Source organism: Lissotriton helveticus, chromosome 6 (genome assembly GCF_964261635.1).
Source record: "Lissotriton helveticus chromosome 6, aLisHel1.1, whole genome shotgun sequence".
NCBI classification, from domain to species: domain Eukaryota; kingdom Metazoa; phylum Chordata; class Amphibia; order Caudata; family Salamandridae; genus Lissotriton; species Lissotriton helveticus.
In genome coordinates, this window is record NC_136067.1 from 429677063 (window position 1) to 429703989 (window position 26927).

Sequence of the window (26927 nt, forward strand, 5' to 3'; positions counted from 1 at the left end):
TGGTTCCGCGCTCTAGTTCAGAGCAGTAAGCACAGAACTGTAGTTGGGGGGCAGAGGGTATGGCCCAGAGGATGGTGGGGGAAGGTTGCAGGATTCCACATTTTGGGTATTTTTAATATTTAAGCAGGGAAAGGTACTTTTGAAAGGTTTTGAGGTAGGCGTCAGTACATGTGGTATTTGTTTATTTGCTGAGGGCAAGGTGCTACTAAGAAAGATGGGAGTGGCCTGCAGGACACCGTGTGTATGTGGTTTTTAAAATGCAGCTTCGAAGCAGTGGCTTATGCAGGTAAGGCCGTGCTAAACCTGAGTCTCCTAAGACACATCTTTTCTTCTGCAGATGGGGGATAGATTAGTAAGAACACACACAGCATAAGGTTGCAGCTGGATAGCTGCCAATGATGTGGCACTTAACCTTCACAATGTATTGTGTCATTTATATCGCTTGGAACATCTGAGTGGAAAATAACCTCGTTATTGACAGCTACTGGTCTCTAATTACTTCTTTTACTTTTAATTAAAAGTGAATAGCAATCTAGTTTACTTTAATATTTGTTTACTCAAATGTATCAACTGTACAAGAAAACAAGTAGCTGCTACTTCTTCCTTCAAAGATGGTTATCATGTTAATGCAAATAAGGATTTGGACCGCTGCCTGTTAAGTCCACCGAGGCTTACTGACATGATTCCCGAAAGAGATGCTGTCTCCATGAGACAGCTTTGCCTTTGAGACTCGGCTCTACCCCCTTGAGGTTCAGCTCCTACCTCTTTGAGGTGTTGGTAACTTTTCGGTTCTTACCGACACATTTGTATTCACAAACCATTGATACATATGATTACGATTCACAGTTAGGAGGGAGCTCCTTTCTAATTGCAAATATGCCATTGATTTGCAAATCACCCTGTTACTTTTCGAATCGCAGTTTGTAACAGCAAATTTGTTTCATACATCTGACAAATAATTCTTTATCTTATCTATGCATTGTATAAACAAAGCAAACCTTTTTGTTTTAAAAAAAATGTTTTGCAGTCCAGTAGCATTTTCAATTTTTTTTTTGTCCGGGCACAATTGTGAGTGGGAAGGTTTTTTTGGCTTTTGCCAGTGCTTGTTTATAATTTAAATGTACCATGAAGGAGAAAGACAGAGCATTGCAAGTATGTGAGAGCGTTATAATGCTGGTAAGCTGGGTCTACAAAAAACGATTTTTGTGTTATCATTATATAACTATACCTGCAAGCCGTGCATTACTCTTACAATAAAGGGACTGATTCTGATTGTTCCATGCTGATTAAATTCGAAATAGTACATTGTTGTATCGGATGGATGTCATCTTTGTTGTTTTCAGGCCAATTCTCTGTAAAGTCATTTACAAGCTGCAGACTTCTCCTTCAGTCAAAGAAAGCTCAGTTAAATGCTGTCACCAGTCACTCATTTCCCTGAAAGGCACATATAAATTGACCAGTGACTGGCAAAACAAAGTTCAATCTATATTGGTAATTATCTAATGTGACAGATGTCAACATGGGAATACAAACAACATGCTTTTTTGACTAAATACGCCGCTTTCTGCTCTTCTACTGCTGCGGGAACTGGGCAAACCACCATTTTAAACCCTCCCCCCACCCACAAAAAAAAATCAACTGATTACAAGTAGACAGTATCTGCATAAATGACTCTTTATCCAACTGGCATAACATATTGCAAGTCTGGCATCACATTACTTGTTTACTTTTCTCACTTACAGATGTGCACATATTTGTGGTTCCTTTGTGGTCTTAGCCTTTGTTCATCTCACTTTTTTGCACCATCATACATTGCTGGAGAATGTAGTGAATTTGAAAATGGAGTTTGCTTTCTTCTGGCATTTTGTTTAAATTTTATGATCAAATCAAAAAAACAAGCACTTGCCAAGACAATAGCCCCTCCCCCCTTTGGGGCCTATTGGCATGGTCAGTGGTTTTAGTTATTTCTCACCGCATCTCTTATGATGTACCACACTGTTAAAGACTTGTTTTCAAAGTTTTTGACGCAGCCTTCCGTGTCATTTTGCACATGCCTACAAAATGTTGAGGCTGCCTTTTTTTTTAAGTTGCCGATTATGTTGGATCAGTAACTATAAAGGATAAAAAGAGTGAAATCATTCCTATTTTTCGTAGGTGGGTGGGACAGCCGCAACAGGGGATGGAAGCTAATAAGAAGGCGTTGATCGGGCCTGAACTATACGTAGGATCAAGGGCAGAAGCAACATGGGGGTGTGGGTGGGAAAGCAGAAAGGGGGCATGAGCATCATAGGTCGTGGGTGGAGGAGAAAGCAACATAGGGGACAAGGGGCAGAAGCAACACAGGCATGGGTGGGGGAAGCAACACGGCTGCACACAATGAAGGATGAAATGGGTGAAAGAGAGCTACAAGGGGCTGTAGGAAGAAAGTGCATGCATGATATGGAAACACTAGGGGTGGGAAAGAAACACGGCTGCGAGAGAGAAACACTGAGTGCAGTGGAGGGGAACTGAGAAGCTCATGAGAGGAACAGCAGGGAAACCCATGCACACACATAGTGTACTTAAAAAGGAAAAAATGTCACCTAAAAAACTGGGAAGTGGCAGGACATAGTAATGTGTCCATGCTCCAGAGGACGGACAAACACAAGAAGAGGAAAGAGAGCCCACATCTCTAATGAATGATGCCAGCAAATGACAGTTACAATGAAGCTGACCAATCGTAAGCAATAGACGGGCTGTAAAACCACTGTAATATAACACTATTTTTATTGGATACTTCTAACCGCAGATTCATCACCTTATGAATATTCCCTCTTGTGCCAGACTGGATCCGTACGCTCAAAAGCATTAGTACTGCTCACCAGTAGGTGGTGTTGGACGGTTTTATGCCAGCATCTGTCCACTCTGAAGGTGACGAGCATGGAGTCACATATAAGCACTACCTAAGGCACTGGGCTTGCCTCTCCTCATACACTGGGTTTGTCTCTCCCTCTGGTCTTGCCACTGAGGATAGGGCCTCTTTCGCTATGGTCATGAGGTGGGCTGCAAAGGTCTATGACCTGTAGCTCCCTGCAATGGAAGTCAAAACAAACCTCTTGATAGAGGTTCTTCCACTTGGCCCAGGCCTTACTGGACTTCTACAACCATTTAATGTGACCTTAACAGATACCTTTTTGGGCACTTGGGCAAAACCTGCAGTTAATAGACAGGTAGCTGATCGACATATACCAGCTCCAGGCCATCCTGACTTTTTGACAAAACACCCTACTCCTGAGAGCCTGGTGGTTGGGGTATCCACCAGCAAAGTCAACCCTAACATCTTTCTCATGACTCATCCTGACCATCATTCTGAGCGAATGAAACATTTTGGTAAGTGCATATTTTCTTCATCCAACTTGCTTTGTGCTCAGTTAATGCCAGCTGACTTCTAGGCCAGTGGAATCATGCCTTCTGGAAAGCAGTTGGTCAAATCCTGCTGGCAGTTCCAAGTTCATACGAGTGTCGTTAATACAAACCATACAGGGCATCTGGGATTCAGCAAGCTATGTAATACTGTCTGACCCCAATGCAACTGACTGCTTGGGTTGCACAATGGGAGTGAGTGTCGTGCTTCTGAGCCATGCCTGGATGAGGATTACGTGCTTCTCTGGGGATATCCAGGCATCTTTCATGGATATGCCATTTGATGGCTCTTGCCTTTTTGGTAAGAAAAGTGTATTTGGCCCTGGAACACTTTAACGGGTCGATGCTTTACCTGCAGATGCCTGCCCCTACTAGACAGTTTCCTCAGGGATTCCCCCCCCCACCTTTTATGGCTACAGTTGGGGTTTTTAGTATTGCCAATCCAAACCCTGCCGCTGGCATAACAGTCTACCATTTTGCTGCTGAGGCCATGGCACCAAGATTCCATGTTCAGGGCATCACCCATCTCCTCTCCAATAACCACGACCTCAAAACACTTTAGTCTAACCTTCTCGATACAGGCCCACTGAGGCAGGATGAGACATTTCCTCTAAATGTGGTAAGACGTAAGTTCAGATGCATTGGTCATACAAATTGTCAAGAGGGGCTACGCTATCCCATTGCTTTCAACTCACTTTCTACTCTGCCACAGTTGTCACACACTCAATATCGAGGCTGACAGACAAACACATATCAGTTTTGAAGCAGAACGCGCAGACATTTTGGCCATTGAGAGGATTCCATCCCCAGAGGTAGGCACAGTGTGTTGCAATTGCAACTTCCTTGTGTTGAAGAATGACAGAAGCTTTCATCCTGTTTTAGATCTCCTCTTGTAACACCTTCACGCGGAAAGATACATTCAAGATACTCAGACTGGCCCAGGTCTTGTCTGCGCTGAATTCCCTAGACTGGATTGTAGCACTGACCTGCAGGAGTTGTACTTCCATATTCCCGTCCTGAAGCCAAAAGTGTATCTTGCAGTTCACAATGGGCTAAGAGCTCGCTCGCTGTGTGTATACAAGAATCTATTCACTGTATGGGCCTAGCCCACACTTAAATATGTCGCTCTTTGAGTTTACTTTTTTGTACTAAAATGTATTGTGAAAACCATTTTGAAAGTCTGTGAAAGACTATGAGTGTTTTTTATACTCCCTTTTCTCATATCCCTTTCCTCCGTTTTCAACTATGTAAAATCAGCAGCAGTTGAAGATTTTCTGTCATTGTAGGATCCATCTGCATATCATACTCTTTCTGCAATTTAGTGCTCAGAAAGTGTCCGTGAATTAGCCCCTGAATTTTGTCATGAACTATAATTTGATAGATTTAAGACCACTTTAGAGTGCAAACACTTCTTTGTTCACGATCAGTTTGAAGCATGTGTATATATGATTTGAGATACCAGAAAAAAATGATAGTTTATCATTATAGTGAGTTGATAGTGCTGTGTTGTGGGTACTAGTGTAGTGAAGGGAGACAGAATGGTAGCATATCGAATAACTGCACAATACTACTACACAGACAAAGGCACTAACTAGCACGTGAGCTGTGATCTGCTAATTTCCAGAACTACACTGCCACCCTGCGTCCCTCCTGTTACATTAACACCCTCGGGCACGCTACTAGCACAGCAGAACTATATACTCTGCTCCTCACTTGTACAGTAATACGTCGCACAAGTAACTCACAAGAACGCTCCGTCATAGTGTATAGGCAGAAGGGTCAGACCCATGAAAGGCGACTCACAAGCCAATGCCCTAATAATCAGAATATGGGATTGTGGCAACAAACCAATGCCCTAATAATCAGAATATGGGATTGTGGCTGCCAGAAATAAAACTAACCAATGCTCTAATTATCAGAATATGGGATCGTCGCTGACGGAAGTGAACCACTTCCAGGGAGTGGAGGACTAAAGCAGCATTCTAGGTAGATTTGAACAACCAAACAATACTAGTATCTCCATTGCCATACAGCTAGAGTGGAACCACAAACCCTGCCTCAACCAAACATTTCTGTATTCTGTTCAAAGTAATTGTCATTCGATGACAATGGGAATCAATCAAATATAGTGAGTGTATTTCCCATATACCTTATCTTTTTTACTAGTCAATAGCATGCAAGAGTGCTCTGATAAAATACCAGGGTATCAACTAGAACACTGAATTTATGAAACCGGAAAATGCAGTGTAAACTCCCGACAACGCAGAATGTGCCACTGAATTTAGTGTGTGCTGCTTGATAATTTTTCTCTTTTACTGTCTACTTTCTGGGTTGTCTTCTTTGGCATTGATTGATCTCGACGAGGCCACTGCCCACAGTCTTGGCATTCTTCTCTAGTTAATTGATGTGTTTGTTTAATGTTATCGACTTTATTTGCAACCCTGTTAATTGAGGCCGGAATAGTAGGATACTGAATTGGGAAAGAGGCCCCGATCATCAGCCCTCTGTTGCTGCTTCTATCATCTGGGAGCAAAAAATGTTTTTTTCTCCCTTCATTCTGTTCCTGTTTACACAGGATTTATTCGCAGGGTGTTTATCACCAGTGTGGTTCCTCGACTTGCAGACTTGCACAATCTAGATTCAATAAAGCTCACTCAAGTAGTGTCTTAAATCTAGTTTACTCCGTTGATTCTTTGTTCCCGTTTTATTTGTTGATATATTAATACAATACCACAGATTGATCACTGTTGCAGGTGCGATATACATCTGAAATAGGATAACACAGTAATGTACATCATATATGATCTACAGTACACATAAACACTAGACATCCAGAGAGCAGCCTCATTTGTCAGTGTACATATCATCCTTATTTTTAGTTCGAGCAGGTTGAAGAACAGTAGATGTTTCAGCAACCAGGCTACAGTGCTGCATAAAAAAAAAACAAAAAAAAAAAAAACACTACGATAGGGGGGGACCTAGGGGAAGTTTACAGACCTTGCTCTGGGTACAATCCCCAACAAGCATATCAACAACAAAAGGTACCAGAGGGTCTCGAGGAGTGTGCCCAAAAGAAACAGAGAGCCAACCTTTCCCAACAGACCAAAGTGATACAACACAGAAAATTCTCAACAGGATGAGGAGAGTACCCATCAGTCACCATACGGATCCGCCCTTCATCATTTGGGATTTTATCCGTACCACCCGTCTGAGAAGCTCGGTGCCACACTGTGAGGTCAACCCGGTGGTAAGGGGGTTCCTCAAAGGGGAATGGCAGTGACAGTGTGGTAGACCACTCGATATAGGTAAGTGGCCCTGGATGTGGGACTGGGGTGTGCAGTGCTAGAAAAGGTGATAAAGTGAAAGAAACCCATAAAGTGTATGTTTAAAATTGGTTTGAATAGGCACTTGAAAAAAAGTTTATTCCGTGTTTGCCTAACATACCAAAAGTATAAAAACAATATAACCTAAGGCCTTCTCATAAGGTAGACTGCTCTAGGTCAGAGTAGGTCGACTAGTTTCTGCAATAATGGGACTATAGTTCCCCTGCATTCTTCAGGACCAATATAAATAAAAACTACTGCACCAAGTGAATTAAAAAATAGTAGGTGAAAGATGACACCAGGGTAACAGTGCAAGTGCTAATAAGTCACCTGAACGCTCCCGGTGCCCTTACAGTCTGTGTTGATCACTAAGGAGAAAAAAGTGGGTTAGGTATGGTTAACAGTATAAATTGGGCTGACCAGAAAGTCCAGTTTATGTGGATCAATTCTTGCATCACATTAACTATGTTGACATATAGGCAATAAATGATCATATGGCCAGAATTAGAATTTATTCGGAAAGACAATTTCATAAGCCGAATATATCGTCGTCCTTACCTAGATCTGTAAGGATGACTAGCCTCACCCCACCTGGCAGCGGCTCAGGGGAAAGATGAAGCACCGCTCTATAAAACATGCAAGGAACACGTAAAAAACACAACTCATTTGTCAGTGTACATATCATCCTTATTTTTAGTTCGAGCAGGTTGAAGAACAGTAGATGTTTCAGCAACCAGGCTACAGTGCTGCATAGCCAAATACATATCCCCCCAAAGGCGAGACCGATTGCATTGAAAATGCTTGTTTTGTTTTTGGCCTTGAGAATGGGCCTACTGTCTTTGTGCTGAGTTTCCCCTTCTTTGTGATCTGGTCTCAGTATTCCAAGGGTGTCATAAGTCCCCTCTTTCATTGTTGTCTGATCTCTCCCTCCCAGCAAGATAAGCCTTCAGTGGGCTCCATATGGCCCTAGGCCGTGACCCCACAGGCAGCAGTGTATGTATACTTCTTCATGTGTGCTGCAAGACGCCAAATCTGTAAGCCAATTGTCTTCAAAGGGGGGTGTTCCCTTTCCCCATGCCATAGCTACCCAACGCTTGCCCAAGAGCAGGGTCAGAGCAACCGACTTCCTACTGTGCTGAGGTACAAGTTTGTCAAAACCCAACAATGCTGTCAGAGCCTCAGTCTAGAGCGCCAGGACCATGGTGCTAATCAAGATTTGGAGCAGTCTGCTTCAGTATTCAGCGATCACCTTGCATACCCATGCCACATGTAAAAAATCAGATGGGGGAGCATTGTACCTTTCACAGACATCGCTATCTCGCCCCCCATTTTGATTGGTGCAATACGTTCTGTCATTGCTATAGGAACTTTAATCCATTTGTCAATAGTAGTTTCAATTTTATCTAGTAAAGCACCTTATTTCACCCTTAGAATCCCTACCGGGTTTTTTTGAATGAGGATCCCAAGGTAACGAATAGGGTCTTCCTGCTACTTCATTGGATATGTGAGGGCGTCATGTCCATGTGGGGCAACATAAGGGAAATTTATGACAAGGATGGACCAGTGATCAAAGTTGGTGATCTCTGAAGAACAGGGCCTAAGTTGGTACCCGGATCATGTACCAACAGTAGTATGTCATCAGCATGAAGCAATGACAACACCCTGCGTGTCCCAAATTGGATGCCTTTGTTGCTGTGTATTTATCACAGTGTACTAACTGAAGGTTCCATTCTGTTCTCCTTGATCTGGCTTTTTGCTGTGGCCTGAACCCAGTGGGCTTAACTGTCATACAGATAACTTAGTGAGGACTCGCTATTTGATCACTGTTATGAGGGAGTCTGACTAAAAACTCTTGAACACCAAAGTGACTTACCCAAATAATCCTACTCCCTCAACATACTGCTGGAAGGTCTCCTTGTCTAGATAAACACAGCCACAATCTCAGATTTAGCAAAGAAACTCTGATTGATCAAACCAGATTGACCCCAAAGGCAGGACAATGACGACTTGAAAGAATTGTTGGCTCTCATCCCCAGAGCTTGCCTGAGAAACCATCTTGGAATCCAAAACGTTTCATTTTCATAAAGGCCTTTCAGCCACCCAAGATGCCACCATCTCTTCTAACAGATGAGAGAGTTCAAGAGTACATTCTCTTCTACAGTTGCTCTTCAAAAACAACAGAGACCCCTTAAGCAGTCTAACATCTAATTTTGCTGTCTCAGTATGATAATTGCCTGAAAATAGAGCCATTACTTTTGAAAGGTCTAGCGTTGTGTATTGGCTTTTGCATCACATGTCACAACTATACAAAATGATAAAATAAAGAAAATTATAGTACAGGTATGAAATGCACGTGTATTGTATGATCATCTCCAGTCTTCAATGCGATTGAAAGTGCTTTGCACCTGAGTCTCTGGGCTCCTTTGGCAGGCTGATGCTTCCATGCCAGCAATGTCGTGAGCAGCAGCAGGGCTCCAGGCTTAGTCCTTTTCTTGAGGAAATGAACAGAATGCAGCTCCATGTTCAGGAAGCATTGCAGCCAGGGCCATACAGGTCTTTGTCGATGTAGTTCTTCTGTGAGCTGAAGTGCAGCGTCAGCATGTTTTCAGAATCCTAGGAGGGTGGGCAGCAGCCCACTGCCAATCAGAACTAGAGAATCAGATCAGTTAGAAATTTCAACTAACAGGTTTCGTCGAGTTACCCTTCTCGGAGGGACTTCTGAGCAGTCTTTCTCTGGGGCATGGAGCTTTTGTGACACCATGCACCATCACTGCAGTCATTTCACATTTCTTGTGTCTTTTAACTGTTGCTTCAGGTGGCTCCTGCCTCCCCACTTTGAGAGGCCGGCTTTCGCTCACTGCCGTGCTAATGCTTTCTGTAGCTCACTTCTCAGTGGCAGTATTTCATCAATGCTCACTAGGCAGTGTCTTTTGCCCGCCAACACCCTTTCTAAGTATGTGGCCATGCACACCATTTGTACATCCCTTTCCCTTCCTAATCCGCCAGGGCCCATATTACAGATAGGGTGCACTTCCATGTTTGTGCCATGGCGCACCTTAAAGCAGGTCATATCCGTCCTGTAGGCTGTCAAATATTTTGATTGCCCTTCTTCTATGATATCTCGTATTGTAGCGATTCAGAGTAAATCCCATCTGGTAAAACCTGCAGTCTGGGCACCTTTTTAAACATTGCCCCCACTCCCTACGGTGTTTCTTCCGTGACCCTCCCTTTCCAACTTATATGGGCAGGGATCTTGTCCTAAACCATTAGAGCAGTCCGAGTTGGGGCGTGCAGGGTCTTTCTGTCTCGTCCATTGTAGGAAGTAGTGCACCCATGTAGGAACTGCCATGGCGCACCTATCCAAACGCACTGCCAAGTACCTGTCTAGGTCGTAGGTCAGTCATTAATACCTTGTAGCCGGTAGGCCCAGTGATAACTTCAGATATGACTTAGGGCTATTCCTCCATTATATTCAGATTGATATATGGTCTTCAGTGCGATCCAGGGGGCAATCGTACTGGAGTAATAACCTCTCTTCTCTTTCTAGCCTCGGAAAAATGTATTCACGGGTCAAATAGAAAGTATTTTGCAGGACTTATGGTAATTTTGGGAATGAAATCATTTATAGATGGCTGCTCCCCCGAGTACTGTCAATGGCAACCTCCACCATCTGGACACGTGATTCTGAAGTTCAACCAGCAGTCTCTCCAAATTGATCCACCTAAACAGGTCTCTGTTTGTGGCGACATAAATTCCCAGATAATGAAAGCCGTCCTCTACGATCCCTGGGGGCGTGTCTACTATGGGCATGGGCCCAAGTTGCCCAGGTGATACAGGACCGATTTATGCCAGTTGATTCTGTAGTCTGAGTAATCTCCAAGGACACCATCTATGTACAAGGAGATCACATCTTTCTCCCACTGATCCATGACGTCGCCGTAACCAGGTCTGTTCTCATGTCTGACCCTGGCCGCCCTAGGGCTCAATGCAGAGGGAAAAGAGTAGGAAGGAGAGGGGGCCTCCCTGTTCTTCGTCCCATCCCCCAGCAGAAAGGTCTCAGATATCTCTCCCTTTACTTGCACTGCAGCTGTGGGGGCCTTATATAGTAGGGCCAACCAGGTACAAAAGTTGGGTTAGAACCCCAAGTCCTTCAAGACCAAGGTCAAATAGGGCCAGTGGATGAAGTTGAATGCTTTCTCTGCATCCGTGGAGACTATGGCCAAGGGAGCTGCTACCTTCTTCTCTGTTCAAGCCAATAAAACTGCCTCCTTAAATTGAGTTGGGTAGACCTGCAAGGCATAAACCAATTTGGATCAGCATGGATGAGTGACATGATAAGGGTTGAGCCTGCGGTTTGCATAGCTCCAAGTTGTTTAGTGATAACATTGAAGAGTGAAATTGGGCAGTAAGGCCTACAATCTGCCCTGGGCTTACCGGCTTTATATATCACTGCTATATGTGCATGGCGGAGGTCAGGGGATAGTCGCCCCAGCATGTGCGAGTCCTTAAACACTTGCAGTAGGTGCAGACCCACCAAACTTGCCAGTCTTTTAAACAGTTCCACGGGTAGCCCATTGGTCCCTGGTGTCTTTCAGCTCTGCATTGAGCGCCCCCTTCAGCTCCTCTAACAGAAAGTCAGCCTCTAACAGTTCCACATTGTCCTGCCACAGGGATGGGCCTTATAGTGTAGTCAAGAAGCATTCCCCTTCCTGGCCGGTCACCTGTGAGCGTGTAGCGTATAGTGCATTTTAGTGTCTGGTGAATTCCTGAGCTATGTCTCTGCTGCCAGTTACTGTCTCCACTGCCTTGGTAATAATTTCCCCCACCCATCTTGCCTCTTCTTCTGAACAGCTCAGCCAGGCTAGAAGGTGCCTGGCCTTAACCCCCACATCACGGAGTTTCCTCTGAGTTGGCAGGTAGTTGCCGTGGGCCGCAGATTCCGCCATATTGTTGTATTCCGCACCAGCATCATTCTGCTGCTGAAGGGCAGCTGCATCGGCCAATTTGGCACCCTGTGCTCAAGGTCTAGGACATGGCATTCTAAGGTTATAAGTCTGTCTGCAGTGGCTTGCTTTTTACTTGTGACCAGTGTTTGTAATATGTCGCATTGGATAGTTTTGTATGCTTGCCACATGATGGAGGGGGAACCCACCAAAGCTTTGTTTTCCTCAAAGTATGTCTCAGAATCCAATCTGAGTGAGTTGTTCGACAGTCTCTGGGTCCCGTATCTCCCACGCATTAAATCTCCATAGCCCCTTCCCATGTTGACCCCTTTCGTCCAGAGTCGCCAATAGTGGCCAATGGTCTGCGATACCTCAGGTGAGATACTCCACCCCCGTATAGCCGGTGATCACCTATGGGTGCGAACAAGTAATCCAGCCTAGAAAATGTCTCTCTGGTCCTGAAACAGAAAGACTAAGCTCTCAGCGTAGGGTGACAAAGTCTTCATGGCTCTAAAAAAGTGGGATAGCGGGATTATGCTGTGGATCTGTGTTAGATGGTGTCCTCGTCCTGTCTAAATCTGGAGTTATGGTGTCATTGAATTCCCACGAAGTATTGGCAACATGACGCCCGCTTCCAAAAGGTATCGGGCCTATTTTACCTAGGGTTTCCCTCTGTAAGCAAGGAGGGGTGTAAACATTAATAAGGGTATATTCCTGTGTGCCTATGGAGCCCTGTATCCAAAGGACATTCCCACTTGTGTCCATCCACATCCTGGTGATGCTCCCTGTGAGAACCCTGAGTGTCCGAAGGACAAATTTTGTCCTTGCCCAAGGAATTTAGAGTCTGGGATAATCTCTCTGGAGACATGAGGATCGATCGTCTAGAAAACTGGCAGATGGAGGAGAGTCCGGTGCAGGGGGGAGCCTAGGCTTTTTGGCAGAACCTGCAGTCCAGCTCCCAGTTTGCTGCCTCCTGCCACCTCCTTCTACCAAGGGCTGAGAAGGGCAGGGCTTCACTGCCATGTGCTGGGGCAGAGGAAGTCAAATGTGTGCCCACTAAGCCTGCTCACCGTGTGCCCGCGGGGGGCCATCTGTTGTTCCACTCCTCCTGACACAGCTGCTGGCAGTATCTAGAGTGGCACGCGGGAGCCCGCTTCTTGGGCAGCAGTCCCATCGAGCTTGTGCATCAGGTCCATGTGGTGCATGGGCCACCGCAAGGGTTCCCCTCTGCTGTTGGACTGCTGGCAAGAGGGTAAAGCAAGGTATCTCTGCTCCAAGTCCTGGGGATGTGCACCGAATGTGGGTGTGCCGATCTGTGGCGCATCGCTCATTCGGACTGCCATTTTGAGGTAGCCTCTGTTGCATCCAGGCAGCATCTGTTCTCGGTCCCCGGGGCCTGCCAAGCATTTTGATGCTATCTCTGCTCACCGTTGTGCCCCTATATGACCCCAAGAGGGCACAGTGGAACTGTAGGGCAGTTGTGACCGTGCAGCGTGAGCTCAAATAGGCACATCAAGCTGCAGCAGGTTCATAGCCACGCCCCCCTCCTCCTCAATCACAAACGTGTTCTTGGCCCATTCCCACCATGGAAGCTGTTGGAAATTTACTAATATCAAGGGAATCAGTACATTTTATTTAAATTGTTAAAATCTGCAGGGAACACCCCATAATTGGCCTGATGTAGTTGAATGGATTGACCACAGGGAGAAATGTTTAAATAAAAATAAATTTGTGAAATGTAATTTATGCTGGCATATTTTTAGGAATTTCACGTTACACTTGTTAAGTGAAATTCCTAAAAGGTTGACATTACACTGTCCGATGTGATTACGCCACAAAATTATAGTGCCAGTACTTGAGCACCTGTTGTTCGTATCACTTGTGTTTTGTATTATTTTTTTAGCTTGAAATGCAACCGGTGGTAAAAAATTATTGCGTCACTTTTCTAAAATATCGTGCATTTTTCTATTGCACTATATGCACAAGCACATTGTAAAATTACAGCTACGAAACACTCATGCTTTTTAAAAATCAGTTCGAAATTTGCTTTGCTGGGTTTTAGAGCTGGAGTCGATCGAGAGAGCGGAGTCAACCCAGTAGTAACAAATTAAGAATTATAAAAATGTCTGCTCTTCTGTGGGAAGCCCTCTTTTGCCATAGCACTTTAAAAGCAGTTATTTACCATCTCTGTATCAGGTTACTGTGTGTTTTTTAAATGTATTTAATAATTGCAACTTGTGTATAATGATGTAATAATTGCAACTTGTGTATAATGATGATGCCTTCTTAACTAAATTGCACAATCTAAAATTATACATTATGTGTGCAATCATTTTTTTGGTTGTGGGATTGACATTTTTTTCTTTTTTTATAGTGTCACATGGGAGCCAATGGGAGATGGTAAAAAAGTCCTGTCGTTGGCTGACAATCACATACTAATCTGGGATTTACAAGAGAGTTCAACGAATGCTGTGGTAAGTTCAAGACCTTGGATTTTAAAATATACAGCGTAGGCTGTACATCTACCTACATCGATTCCACTTCAAAGTAACGTTTGTGGTATGCTCCAAAAATGTTTTTTAATATCACAAGCACAAGAAACAAAGTGTAAAATCGTGCATTTTATGATACAATTAAATACGCATATAAGATAATGAGTAGCTCATTGTTCCAGAATCAGGAGGGGTAATGAGGCTTGATTTCTTTTCTAAACAGGTGTTGCTGAGTGGTGCTTTGTATGTGGGTACAGTGGCCCTGTTGTTTTATTTTCCACCTCATTGGGTCTTTTGTTCATTTGTCAATTTGAGGAGTGTCCCGAAAATGATTGATTATAAGTACACTAGGAATATGATATCATCTGTATTCAGGAATATGAACTAGTTAATAAATGTAAACAACAGTTTTAATTCAATTATGGATGAATATTTGGAGGCAAAGAGGAAGATATGGGTAGTTTGGTATTTCACGTTCAAGTGGAGTAATTTGTATTGGAATGATGAAAGTTCGGATTGGTTTGATGCTTTGTAAGTGTGTGTTTTATGGGCCATCTGCAAAAGTAGTATTAACTTCATACTGCTCATCACCATCTCTCCTTCTAACTTCAGATCTCAGTTGATGCTACGAAAGGTCCTTCCACTCCTTCAAACAAAGCAGCTCATTAGGGGCTAGATGTAGGTAATTGCATTTTACCGACTCTAAAATACCGAATTTTACCGATTCGGTATTTGAGTCGGAAAATGCAATGTAGGTAAAAAATCGATATTTTTTTACCGAATCGGTAAAAATCGGAATCGGTCATTCGGTATTTACCGATTCAGTATTTACCGATTCGGTATTTACCGAATCGGTATTCCCCATTCATTCCTATGGGCCTTTTACCGAATCCGAAAGCAAAGAAAAGTGAAACTGAATCAGGCAGCCAATCAGGTGCCACCCCCCTCCCCCTCCCTACCAGGAAGTGGCTACACAGGCAGCTGCAACTAATTAGAAGTTTCTGGAGAGGCAGTTGGAGCTGAGCTGAGTCCCTGAGCAGCAGAGAGAGTTTTGTGCACTTTTAAATTTGAAAAATGGCAAGCAGCACAGACAAAGATCAGCCAGAGAGGAAGAGGAAACTAAAATTCAGCAGCATGGAGCTCCAGTTCCTTGTTGAGGAGGTGGTGAAGGAGCACCAAAAACTGTTTGGCAGGCAGTCCCTCACTGTGGCTGAATCTGCCAAAAGGAAAATTTGGCTGGACATTCAAGATAAAGTGAATGCAGTTGGAGTGACTCCTAGAGATATAGAGGACCTTAAAAAGAGGTGGTAAGACCTCAGAAGCCTGACAAAAAAAGAAATTGGTGAACACCACAAGCAGGCAAGCAAAACTGGTGGAGGGAAGAGCCCAGCACCCCCCCTTACTGACCTGGAGGAGATGGTGAGCTCAACCATAGAACCTGAAAGCGTCTGCGGACTGGGAGAAGTAGACAGCTCAGCCAGTGCTGCCAGCAGAAAAAGTAAGACGCATGCACAGCAATCCCCCCACACCATCATCCTTCCCTTTACCCTATGTGGCTAAGTGAACCCCAGTCCAGTACAGCTAGCACTATACAGGAGCAATGCATTATGGGACATGTAGTCAGTAAATGAAAGACAATGTCATACAGCATAGCAACCAGCAAGTTAGGGAAATGATTCCAGACAGAATGAAGCGCAGGCAACATGTACATTGTTAAAGTGAAATTTATTTAATTGTAGTGGCTGTGAGGCAGTAGCGCTTAGCTAATGTACGCTAATATGTCCACAGGTAAGACATCTCGCAGGCATATCCGGGAGACTGAAGGCACGGCACCAGAGAGGGATCAGAGTCAGGAGTCAGGTCCAAGTGCACAGAATGTATCAGAGGACACAGGTGGACCAAGTACACAGCCACCATCTCAAGACACAGAAATGGCTCCAGAGTTGCAGGCGTCCCCAGAACATACACAATCCCCTCTGTTACTGTCATCCCCAGAAATGCCAGCATCACTGCCTGTGACAACACCTGCCGCACAACAGAGCAGGAGGCATGTTGTTGCCCCACTATTGGAAATGGAGTCATCAGCAGGTGACATGGTGGGGGAAGACACACACACCTTGCCTGGGGAAGGTAGCTCTGCCACACTGCAGTCCAGTGCAGAGGTGTCCCGTACTGTTACCAGACGCCGCAGGCTTCGAGAAAGCAGTGTAGCTGCACGTGTGGAGGGTCCCAGTGTGTTCCGTGGCCTGGAGGGGAGCATGGTGAAAATCCAAAGGAGCTCTGTAAAGGGCACGGGTGGTCCGTGCCACAGAGGAGTTGCACAGCCATATGCACAAATGTAAATGATATTCACACATAATCCATATTTTCTCCAAGTTCATCCAATTTTTTATTCCAGGTTATGTTCCAATGTTTTACTCGTTTTTTCATTGTTGTTTCACCATCACGTCAAAGACACGAAGTTTTCAAATTTTTATGCATCTTAATACTCTGAGAGTGCCCATCCGGGCTTAATCACAGGCAATTGCTTAAAACTTCAAGGTTCCAGAACAATCCTTTCTACCCAATGCATTTCGGTCGACTTGACCTTCTTCGGGGGTATCTACAATGTTAAAAGCAGGTTTTAATAAACGCTCTATTAATAAAAGCTCCATTAGTAAAAATGCAACAACAACCAAATCATCCAAGTGTCTCTCCTAGTTCATCTGTGCTACAACTAAACAGTGTATATTAACTCTTGCGCGCGCTGTTGGCTACCCCGTCCTGTATTCTTAAACTTAGCCCATGAGGACTGCCCCATTTCACATGATCATAATGTGCCCTCTCGGTGACCCTCGCGCTCGAGACCAATATATTGAGACTAAAGTAAACAATCTACTAAAGTGCAACCCACGTCTGCCTTTCTAAACCCACCATCAATCCTTGAACATACCTGCTCAACCGTTCTGAATGTTAAACCACCTCGCTTTCCTCATCTCCCTTCAACCGCGTGCTGAGTTTTCCTAACTCTCTACATAACGGTTTATAACCCAATCCACCCACCTGTGTTCATTTCTTTATCACGTGGTTTCTGCGCCTCGCTGTGTTTCTTAAAGTGCACCCTCCACTTCAATCGCCCTGCAACTCAAAATGTACTGTGCTAACAGTTTCCCCATACCCTGTCTGCATTTATAAACTTGAACATGAACATGCTGTGCTGCAGGACTATTTACAGTGCAGTTTAGAAAATCCAAAGGATGCAGGTAAAGGCCATCATGCCTGTCCAAAGCCAAATGAGGAACCTAAACAACAATATGGAAGACATAGGGAAGGGCATCAGAGAACTAGTTGATGTCAACAAGGAGATGGCTGCAGGGATGCGTGATATGTCACAATCGGTGCAGCTTCTGTGCACCAAACTCGATCAGGAAATTGCATCAAGGCGCAAGGAGAAGCAGCGTGCGCAGCAACAAAATAAAGCCATCAACCGCCTGGCCACAGCCACTTCCCTGCTATGCAGGAGATGCATAAATATGCAGGAGGGACTCACGCAAAATAATAATGAGGTTTCTAGGGGCATTGCTAGTCTGACCAGTGCTGTTGAGGTGCTGATAAATGCACAAACAGCACCAACTGCTGCTCTGGATGTGCCAGAGAGTGAAGGGAGCACAAGTAGGAGCAGCATGGCAAGCCCCCTTGTCGTAGAGACATGGAGGAGCAGCAGGCGCCACGGTGAGGCAACAGCCCAAACGCCAAGTGAAGACAGCCAGCCACAAACATCTGGCACTGGTAGGCGTGGACGAAAATGAGTAGTTCAGTTAATGGGGAAGTGACCCAGGACTAACATCATTGAATGTATATAATTTGAGTTGCACAATTGTGCTTTAGGAACCTGCGTAGTGACAAAAAACTACGTTGGGTGCATACTCCACCTGTCTGTGTCTCTTTACTTACTTAAAAGTAGTTGTGTGTGATCTCTTCCCGTCTGTGTCTGCCATATGTTGGTGTTGCAACTCCTGCAGTGTTGGGTTCAGACAGTGCTTGTTCGTCATCATGGTCCTCATAATCAGATAATTCCACCTCGGTGCCCTTCTTCATGGCAAAGTTGTGCAACATTGCACAGGTTGCAATCACCTTGCAGCAGGTCACTGGTTTGTACTGGCGTGCCCCTCCACTTTTATGGAGGCAGCGAAACCTGCTTTTCCACAGACCAAAGGTGCGCTCCACAATGTTTCTGGTAGATTTGTGTGCCCTGTTGTATCTCCTCTGGCTGGGGGTTGAAGGGTTGAGATAGGGAGTAAGGATGAAAGACCGGACCCCATATGCACTATCCCCTATATGTGACATAAAAAGACATTACTCATCCACACATACACATACCAGGGCTCGACAAATTCACTCGACCCCTCGCATTTGCGAGTGAGATTGATTAAGGACGAGCTATTTTTAGGTCCTACTCGCCCTTTCTGGCGAGTAGGAATACAAACTTGACACTTGACCTCTGCTTCTGAAAGCAGAGGAAATGTGACAAGATAGGAAGATTTAAAGGCATCTTTATTGCTCACAAAGTAAATGAACAATAAAAATGCTTTTAAATCTTGTTAACTTGTCACATTTGCTCAGTTTTCAGAGTTTGAGGTCAAGTTCATTTAAGTTAGGTCGAGGAGATTTTGTAGTTTACTAGACCTGCAGGTCTAGAGCATTTTTTATGATTCGTCGAGCCCTGCATACATCTGCAATATGTATCAAGGGAGTGTCACACAGTGTTTTACCTAGCAGGTATCCTTCGCCAAATTCCCCCGCAGTCAGGCGTGTGTAAATTCCACTATTTTGAAAGATGTATGAGTCGTGGGTACTTCCAGGAAACTTGGCAACTATGTCCGTGATGATGTACTTTGCATCACAGATTACCTGTACATTTATGGTGTGGGTAGACTTCCTGTTCCTATAAATGTACTCTTTGGCCGCAGGTGGACATATTGGTATGTGGAAATGTGCCATTTGATAAAACTCTGTCTTGATCCTGAGCTGTTCTGCGTGCGTTGCAGGTAAGCTGATGTAACGATACATTTTCTGCATCATGGCCTCTAAGAATTTCCTAAATAAACGTGACAGACCGCTCTGGGACACCCCACCTACCGCAGCAACCACACTCTGGAAACTCCCAGAGGCAAGCAGGTGTAGGCTACACAGCACCTGCACATGGGGTGGGATGGAGTGCGCCCTTGGGGTTGGGTGCTCCAATAGTGGGTAGAGGTCCCTGATCAGCTCCAGGATGGTTTGGGGGTGTAGCCTGTACCTTTGTATGATCTCTGGCTCAGTCAGTTGGAATAGGGTGATTCTCTGCCTGTAGACCTGCTCCTCCCTTCTCCAGACCCTCTCTCCTTCTGCCTGGAGCCGTAGCCGCCTCACAATCACGTAGAATGCCGCCATTCTGGTCAAACAGTTGTTTTTTAGGCATTCTTTTATAGCCTGCACCTGGTTACCACCTGATTTGAATCCATGGTAAATACAGACTCTTAAATACAGAATTTCATGTAAATTCGGTATTTTAGAGGTTACCTACATCTCAAATGTCAATTTTTAACATTTCTTATTTACCGATTCGGTAATGTTACCGATTCGGTAATTTTACTGATTTGGTAATTTTACCGAATCGGAAATTTTTCCGATTCGGTAAATTTTCCGATTCAGTAAATTTTCCGAATTGGTAAATTTTCCGAATCGGTAAATTTCCGATTTAGTACATTTATCGATTCGTAAGATTTTGTGGCCCCTACATCTCAAACACGAAATAGCTGTCGGTAACGGCCAAAATTCGGTAATTTCGGCCATTACCGACCGGTATTTGGTTATCTACATCTGGCCCCTAACTCGCTAAATCCCTACCTCTTTCCCGTTTGGACAACTGCAATATAGTGAAAGGACACTCAAGGAAATACTAAAACTACAGAGGATTGGAAATCAAGCAGTTAGGCTGTGCCTAAAACCCAACCACATTAATCTACCCATGAAAGAACTCCTCTTGCTTTCAGTGAACCAAAGAGTCAAATTCAAGATTCTGTGCTTCACTTACAAAGGCCTCGCCTGAAAAAAGAGCAAGCATATCTCGTAAAGTTGGTTTCCATTAAATCCTAGGTGCAAACTAAGATCGGGCACCTAGAAGCATATTGTACAAGTGAACTGAAAGCAACATGGTAAGTTGTTATCAACAGCCTGGGACCCTATTACTCGAACAAGCTCAATCTCTTCCTGAAAAACAACTTAGCCAAGACTCTTCAAATAAAGAAGTAAATATTCAAGGAGGTCCATAGATCGCAGGAAAATCTTATCAAAAGCACCTTCCCACACTTCTAAAAAGTCACTGCACCATACCAACAGTAACAATTGGGACGATTAGAGCCTGTCTTTTAAGCTCCAAATCAGGAGGGCGAGATTCCTGAAACAACTTTTGAGCTAGTTGATTATTACAAGTTCTACCGTAATCCGTGTATCACTTGTTTAAATACTGAGTAGCTGGAAGGTGATGTGTACTACCATATAAAGACTATTAAATAAATAGATGTTTTCCCCTAGGAGTTACTCCGGTAAAGTCATCACCACTCCAGGCTATTACCATGGCATTTGCCCTACAGACTCAATTAAGGACCAGAGTTTCAAGTTGTTACTCCAAATAGCAATTGATATGTTAATCAGATTGTAAACTAGACAAATTAGGTACCTGAAGTGGTAAACAATGTACACATAATGACAAAAATGCATGGACTGGTACATCAGAATAAAATGGCAGCGGCCTATATTCGTTTGGCTTCTGGTTATCGAGACAAATATAGCGTCAGTCACTGTCTAATCTGTTGTGTCTGCTTCATGGGCCATGCTGAGCACTGAAGAAAGGAGTTGGACAGTGAGGTGCAGACAATTGAGGCATGTCAAAGCTAGGCTTCTGCATCTTTGCACGTCAGTTTTCAAAAACACAATTTTTCTGGTAAAATAGATCAGGTTAACCTTATAACTGCTCCTGTTCAAGATGGTTGTGCCTCCAGTGTTTGCTCGCTAAGAATCCCAAATCAATATGGCCTTTACCTCTTTTGTTGGGATATTGTTTCCTGTTTTGAGTATATATTAGAAGACGTGGGCTGGAGACAGCTGTGTCGCTACAAATTTATTCCCTGAGTTTTCGTTGCATTCTTCGCCCATTTGCTATTCCTTTTGTTTCCGTCACTTTTTTCTTATTTACCAGGTTTTCTTCTTGGATTTAGCCTTCAGGGATTCTTGCTAGGATCTTTCGCTAGCCTTATTCAGGGTTGGTTTGGTGCCTTGCATATCATGTGGGTTGTTCAGTTTTTCGTTTCAGACGATTAGTGACAGGAAAAAATCCCTCGAACAGGAATGCTGGATTTTCAGTGGAAACCGCATACCACCGTCTAGGTTCACTCTTCTGTAGGAGCACACATGTTCCTTTGACAAAGAAATAATTAATTTACAATAATTCAATAATTAATAATAACTAGATAATTCATAAATAATTAAAAGACTGATTATTTTACAATTTCTTAAAACCTTGCTGCTTACAGGAGCAACTCAGAGATCTAATAACTTCTTAAGGACGGCAATTCAGTCAGTGCCACTCAGTCTAACCTCACTTTCTGAGAGTCGTTTTTAGTCCCACACCTGCCTACTCTTTTTAGTTTACACTTTGAATTTCCCATACACGTTCATGGTTTCCTGAGCTTCCAAGTCCTGATGTGCATCTGACATCACTCAAATTCTGTTTCACTTTTCCCTTTCTGACAGTTTTCGCTCATCGCTGAACCACATGTGAGGTTAGTGTTGAGTCTCATTTCCCCATTGTGGTATCTGATAATGATGTGTAAGGTATCTGGTATCTGGCAATGTTATTTTGCTAAGGTGGGACTGTAGAATGTGAGAATGTTCAGCTCTGCTATGACAGGTTATGTGATTCCATGAGCTCGGTTGCAGCTGGATCTGGATGCTACATGACCTATGGTTGGGTTGCTCTCCAATAAAGAACCTACTTAAATCTATATTTGGATTCCTACTGTGAGAAGATTGGTTGTTTAAAGGGCTATGTGCACCAAAGAAAGCTGAAGCAGCGGTTAACACCAGTGGCTGCAAAGGTACGCTCCATGCCTGTTTCCATGAGGGAAGTGTTTGAAAGTGACATTAAGAGGTAGTTTGGAGAGGGGATAATTGAACCTGTTGATAGCGCCGAATGGGTGGCACTCATTGTAGTATCTCGGAAGCATTCAGGTGAAATCAGGCTGTGTGTGGACCTGAGAGCTGTCAACAGGTGTTTAATAAGTGACCATTTTCCTCTTCCCAATATCATGGAGATTGTCTCTTTGTAATGTGGAGCTAAGTACTTCCTCACATTAGATTTGACTGAGGCATATTACCATATAAAGCTGCATCCAGGCTCCAAAGACTACACCACTTTTATTACTCCGTATGGGACCTACCTCTTTGTTCGCTTTGTTGAAAAAGGATGAACTGTTGTCATTCTTAGGTCTGGTAGAATTCCATGTGAAGTTTTTTACCTAATTTGACTTCCAAAACGTTGAATATGAGGAAACTGCCGAAGAAAGGGGTAGAATTTGCTTGGGATGATGAGTGTGTAAGGGAGGTCACAGACTTCAAAAAGGAACTTGTGGATGCTGATAATTTGAGTTGTTTTGATACATCCAAGGAATGCTTTATAATGACAGACGCAAGTACGAAGGGTCTTGGTGCTGTTCTGATCCAAAGGGATCATTGCGTGGAGTGGAACTGAAGTACTCCACAATTGAGAGAGAAGCTTTAATTGTCCTTTGGTTGTCTTTTAGGAAATTTAAAAACTTTGTGCTGGGAAAACAATTTACCATTTATACAGATCCCAAACTGTTGGTCAAAGATCTCACAAAAATGGTCTTGACATGATTTCCATGCGCATCTGCAAATGGATTGTGGGTCTTCAGGAGTTTTGCTTTGAAGTATGCTAAGTTCAGGTCTGTGGAACAAAATATCTGATTGTCTTTCGAAACTCAGTTCTGTGGTTGAAAAGAAAGCTCAAGATGAAGTTGAGCAAGTGAAAGTATGTAGTGTTACTCTGGGTAGTGTGCCTCAGGAGGATTGGATTGGTGCTGGTAGTTCCGTTTTACAACAGGTAGTTGATGCCATGTGCAAAGGCTGGAAGTCAGAGATGAGGAAGAATCCAGCTTTGGAAAGTGAAGGATGACTTATCATCTGATTGTGGCATAGTCGTATGCAGTTCGAGGCTTGTGATGCCCACTGTATTGAGGGAAAAGATTATGAGTTTGGGACATGAGGGGTATCAGGGAATGAGCAAAACCAAGGCGAGAGTGCACCTTAATTACTGGTGGCCAGGAATGGATTTAATGATAGAGAGATTGGCCAGAGCATGTCTGGATTGTAGAAGTAGTGCTAATCTGTATAGCGTCAGGGATCCTCCTTTGAAATACAGGGATCTTCTGTCCAAGCCATGGGGCATGGTGGCTATGGATATTGTCGGACCTTTGCACTCTAGGGAAACTTCTAACTATTTACTTGTTCCCATTGATCAGTTTTCTAGTTGGTCAGAGATTGGAGTTGTCAGTAGTATTGAGACCAAGATGATTACTGAATTCTTGAGTGAGATTTTGAACCACAAAGGGTTGCCCAATGTCATCTTGACTGACATTGGTCCTCAATTCGTGTCAGCTGAAATGGAGGAATGTTTGCACATGAAAGGCATTAAGCACTTACTATATCATCCTGAGGGAAATGGTACTGTTGAGAAATCTAATGGAACAATTAAGGAATGTATTCAATTAGAAATGTGTGTAGGGAGGAATTAGAAGGAAGAATTGAAGAGTTTTTTGTATGCACATAGATTCTCTCCACACACAACCACAGGCGAGGTTCCCTTTGAAATATTTAGGGGGGGAAAGGCCAATACAGAATTGTCGCCTGACTGGTTACATTGGGGAAAAGGTTAACTTGTGTCATGGGAATCCATGAAGGATGGTAGTGAAAAGAAGTGTGTAGAGAATTGTAAGATGTATTATGATATTCGGAGAGGTGTGAAGAAATTTGATGTGTTGGTTGGTGATCTTATATTGAAAGAAAATAGTGGATACAAATGTATGGGTCCTCAGATAATTGTCAAACTTTTATGCAGGGCCTAAGTGAGGATGTTGGTAGTCATAATCTTAACTTTCTCAGAGTCTTAAGAGCTTGCAATAATAGGCATACTTGCCACTTGGGAACATCCTGACAAACTGAAAACTGGTCTTGAGATAAAAGAGAATAGATCACCCACAAAAGAAAGCTCTGAAATTTGAGAACTTTATTACATTAATGAGTGTCAAATAAATGGCTATAAAAAGAGTTAACATATGAGAAAAACATTTTCATAATAATGAACTCTCTCATCCTGCCCAAATATAGCGCCTTAAAATTTTCTGCTGACTTGATTGATTTTAAATTTATAGAGCACTCAAATACCCTGAGGCGTCTTGGCACTGCTACTGACCACTGATGAGGCTTCTACATTAATTATTGATAATCCACGTTTTGAGGGCTTTCCTGAAAGACGGGAGGTTTGAACTTACCTTCAGTTGCAAGGGGAGAGAGAATTACGACGTTTGGCAGTTCCCATGATAAAGCTTCTGGCTCACCATGAAGCGCATTTGAACTTGGGGACCACTAGGAATTTGGCTGTGGAGGATTCGAGATTTTGGGAGGAACGTACCACCAGAATTTGTTTGTCAAGTATTCTGGCCCAGAATTATTTTATGACTTAAAAGCAATGCATAGAGCCTTGAAATCAATTCTTTTTTTTATGGAAAGCCAGTGAAACCTGATCAGGGCCTGAGAAATGGATTGATGTTTGGGTATTTCCATGAGAAGGTGTGCTGAAGCGTTCTGTAGCATTTGTAATTTCTAAAGAAATATTTGTTGGATGTTGTGCAAGAGAGCATTGCCATAGTCCAATTTGGATAAGTCGAATGCTGTAACTACAGTTTGCTGCAGGTCGGTGGGAATGAAAGGTCAAACCTTCCTGATGATTTTCAGGATGAAGAAGACAGAGGAAGCTAGAGCATTGACACGGGCAGTGACCCCAATACTTGGGGCTACCAACTTGGTGCCCAAAGGGAGGTATCATTGCCCAAGAAAAGGACCTCTGTTTTCCCTGAGTTTAAGTTTAGACATTTAATCTGTATCCAGTTGTCTGTCTGCCTCATACAGTTGTTGAATCAGGTTGCTTTTTCCTATGATGCACTAGATATCGATACCCCAATTTGAGTGTTGTTGACATTTGAGATAGCAGAGAATCCCAAAGATTTGATTAGCTGAGCCAGTGGAGTGATGTAAAGATTAAAAAGGGTGAGTCAAAGGAAGGAGCCCTGGGGCACCCCACATGGCAGGTGGGACACGTTTGGCTTAATTTCCTCCATGGTAACAAATTGGTCCCTCTCCGTAAGAAATGTTTTGAGAAGGGTAAGAGCCGTTCCTCTGATGCCCAGATTAAAAACCTGGTCAACCAAAAGATCATGATTGACTGGCTGCTGAGAGATCCAATAAAATCAGAGAAGCTTTGCCACTCTTGTCCACAATAGACCTCAGCTGTTTTGCGGTGATAATCAAAGTGACTTGGTGCTATGAGCACCTCTAAATCTGAATTGCGCAGAATCCAGAAGCCTGTTGGTATCAATGAAAGAAGCAAGTTTAGAGTTCAGTGCATTTTCTAGGCTTTTGGATGGAAACAGTAATCGAGGGATGGGCCTGTAACTACTGGGCCCTTGTGGGTTGAGACTGCGTATCTTAAGAAGAGAAGGAATGGAAGCTTTCTTCCATTATGCCTGAAAGTGTACTGTTTTAATTATCTTGTAAAGGCTGCAGCCAAATGGATTTTTTTTTTAAATATGTTTTTATTGAGCTTTTTTTCCCAACAAAACATAATCAGATACAGTAGTCAAAAGTTCGCAGTAGTCATTGGTCATCAGCAATTATGAATACTGATCCATTTACCCTCCCTATCTCAGGAAGGGGAACATAAACAAAAGTCTCCTACATTAGATAGCATTATACATATACAATGAGTGGTAAACTGGTCTGATAAGTAAGGATCCATCACCGGCTGCTATCCAAAAGACTCGTTTACGACATTTAAGCAAAACATAATAAAGAAACAAAATCACTCGCCACCACCCTCTCCTATCCCACCCGTACCCCAGGTGTGTCCCATAGTGCAACAATTCAAAATCTTTTTTGCAACATAGGATTCAGCATTATATAACACTAACATGTTAGAAACAGCAAGGATCATCGCTCCCCCATTCAACGACACTGGTAATACTCCTCCAAACACAGACAGTCCAGTACTGAACCCATATCTCAAGGTGAAACAATTTGTGTACTCATTGCTGAGTTTTCATCCGATTCCAGCTACAGCCAAATGGAAACTGATGATTTCCAGGGCAAGGTGAACAATCTTGGGTGGATCCTGGTCCAGAAGGGAGCTGACAAGTGTGCATGGAAGATGTAGGCCCCCAGGGTTCCCTCATACTAACACGATGTAGTACGCAATGGATCTTCTCGTTTTCCTCATAGTAAATCCTTTGACACCTGGGAAGCCAGCTGTAGTAGGCTGTGTGACTGAGGAAGACGACTGTGGCAGTGGTTGCGAGGAAGCAATAGTCAAAGCAGCAACCCGTCAGAGATGCATTAACCCTATGTATACATAGTGCACTTTCACATTGATTATTTGGTGACAGATGAATCAATGT

The 26927-nt window shown here is 43.6% G+C and overlaps 1 protein-coding gene across 1 annotated transcript in view; it reads left to right on the forward strand.

The window, feature by feature from the left end:
• EIPR1 (EARP complex and GARP complex interacting protein 1) overlaps positions 1–26927 on the forward strand; it is an 871634-nt gene that overhangs the window by 656834 nt on the left and 187873 nt on the right. The window contains exon 5 of the mRNA XM_078647875.1: positions 14043–14142. Coding sequence (XP_078504001.1) covers positions 14043–14142 — 100 coding nt within the window. The remainder of the gene's footprint in view (positions 1–14042; positions 14143–26927) is intronic.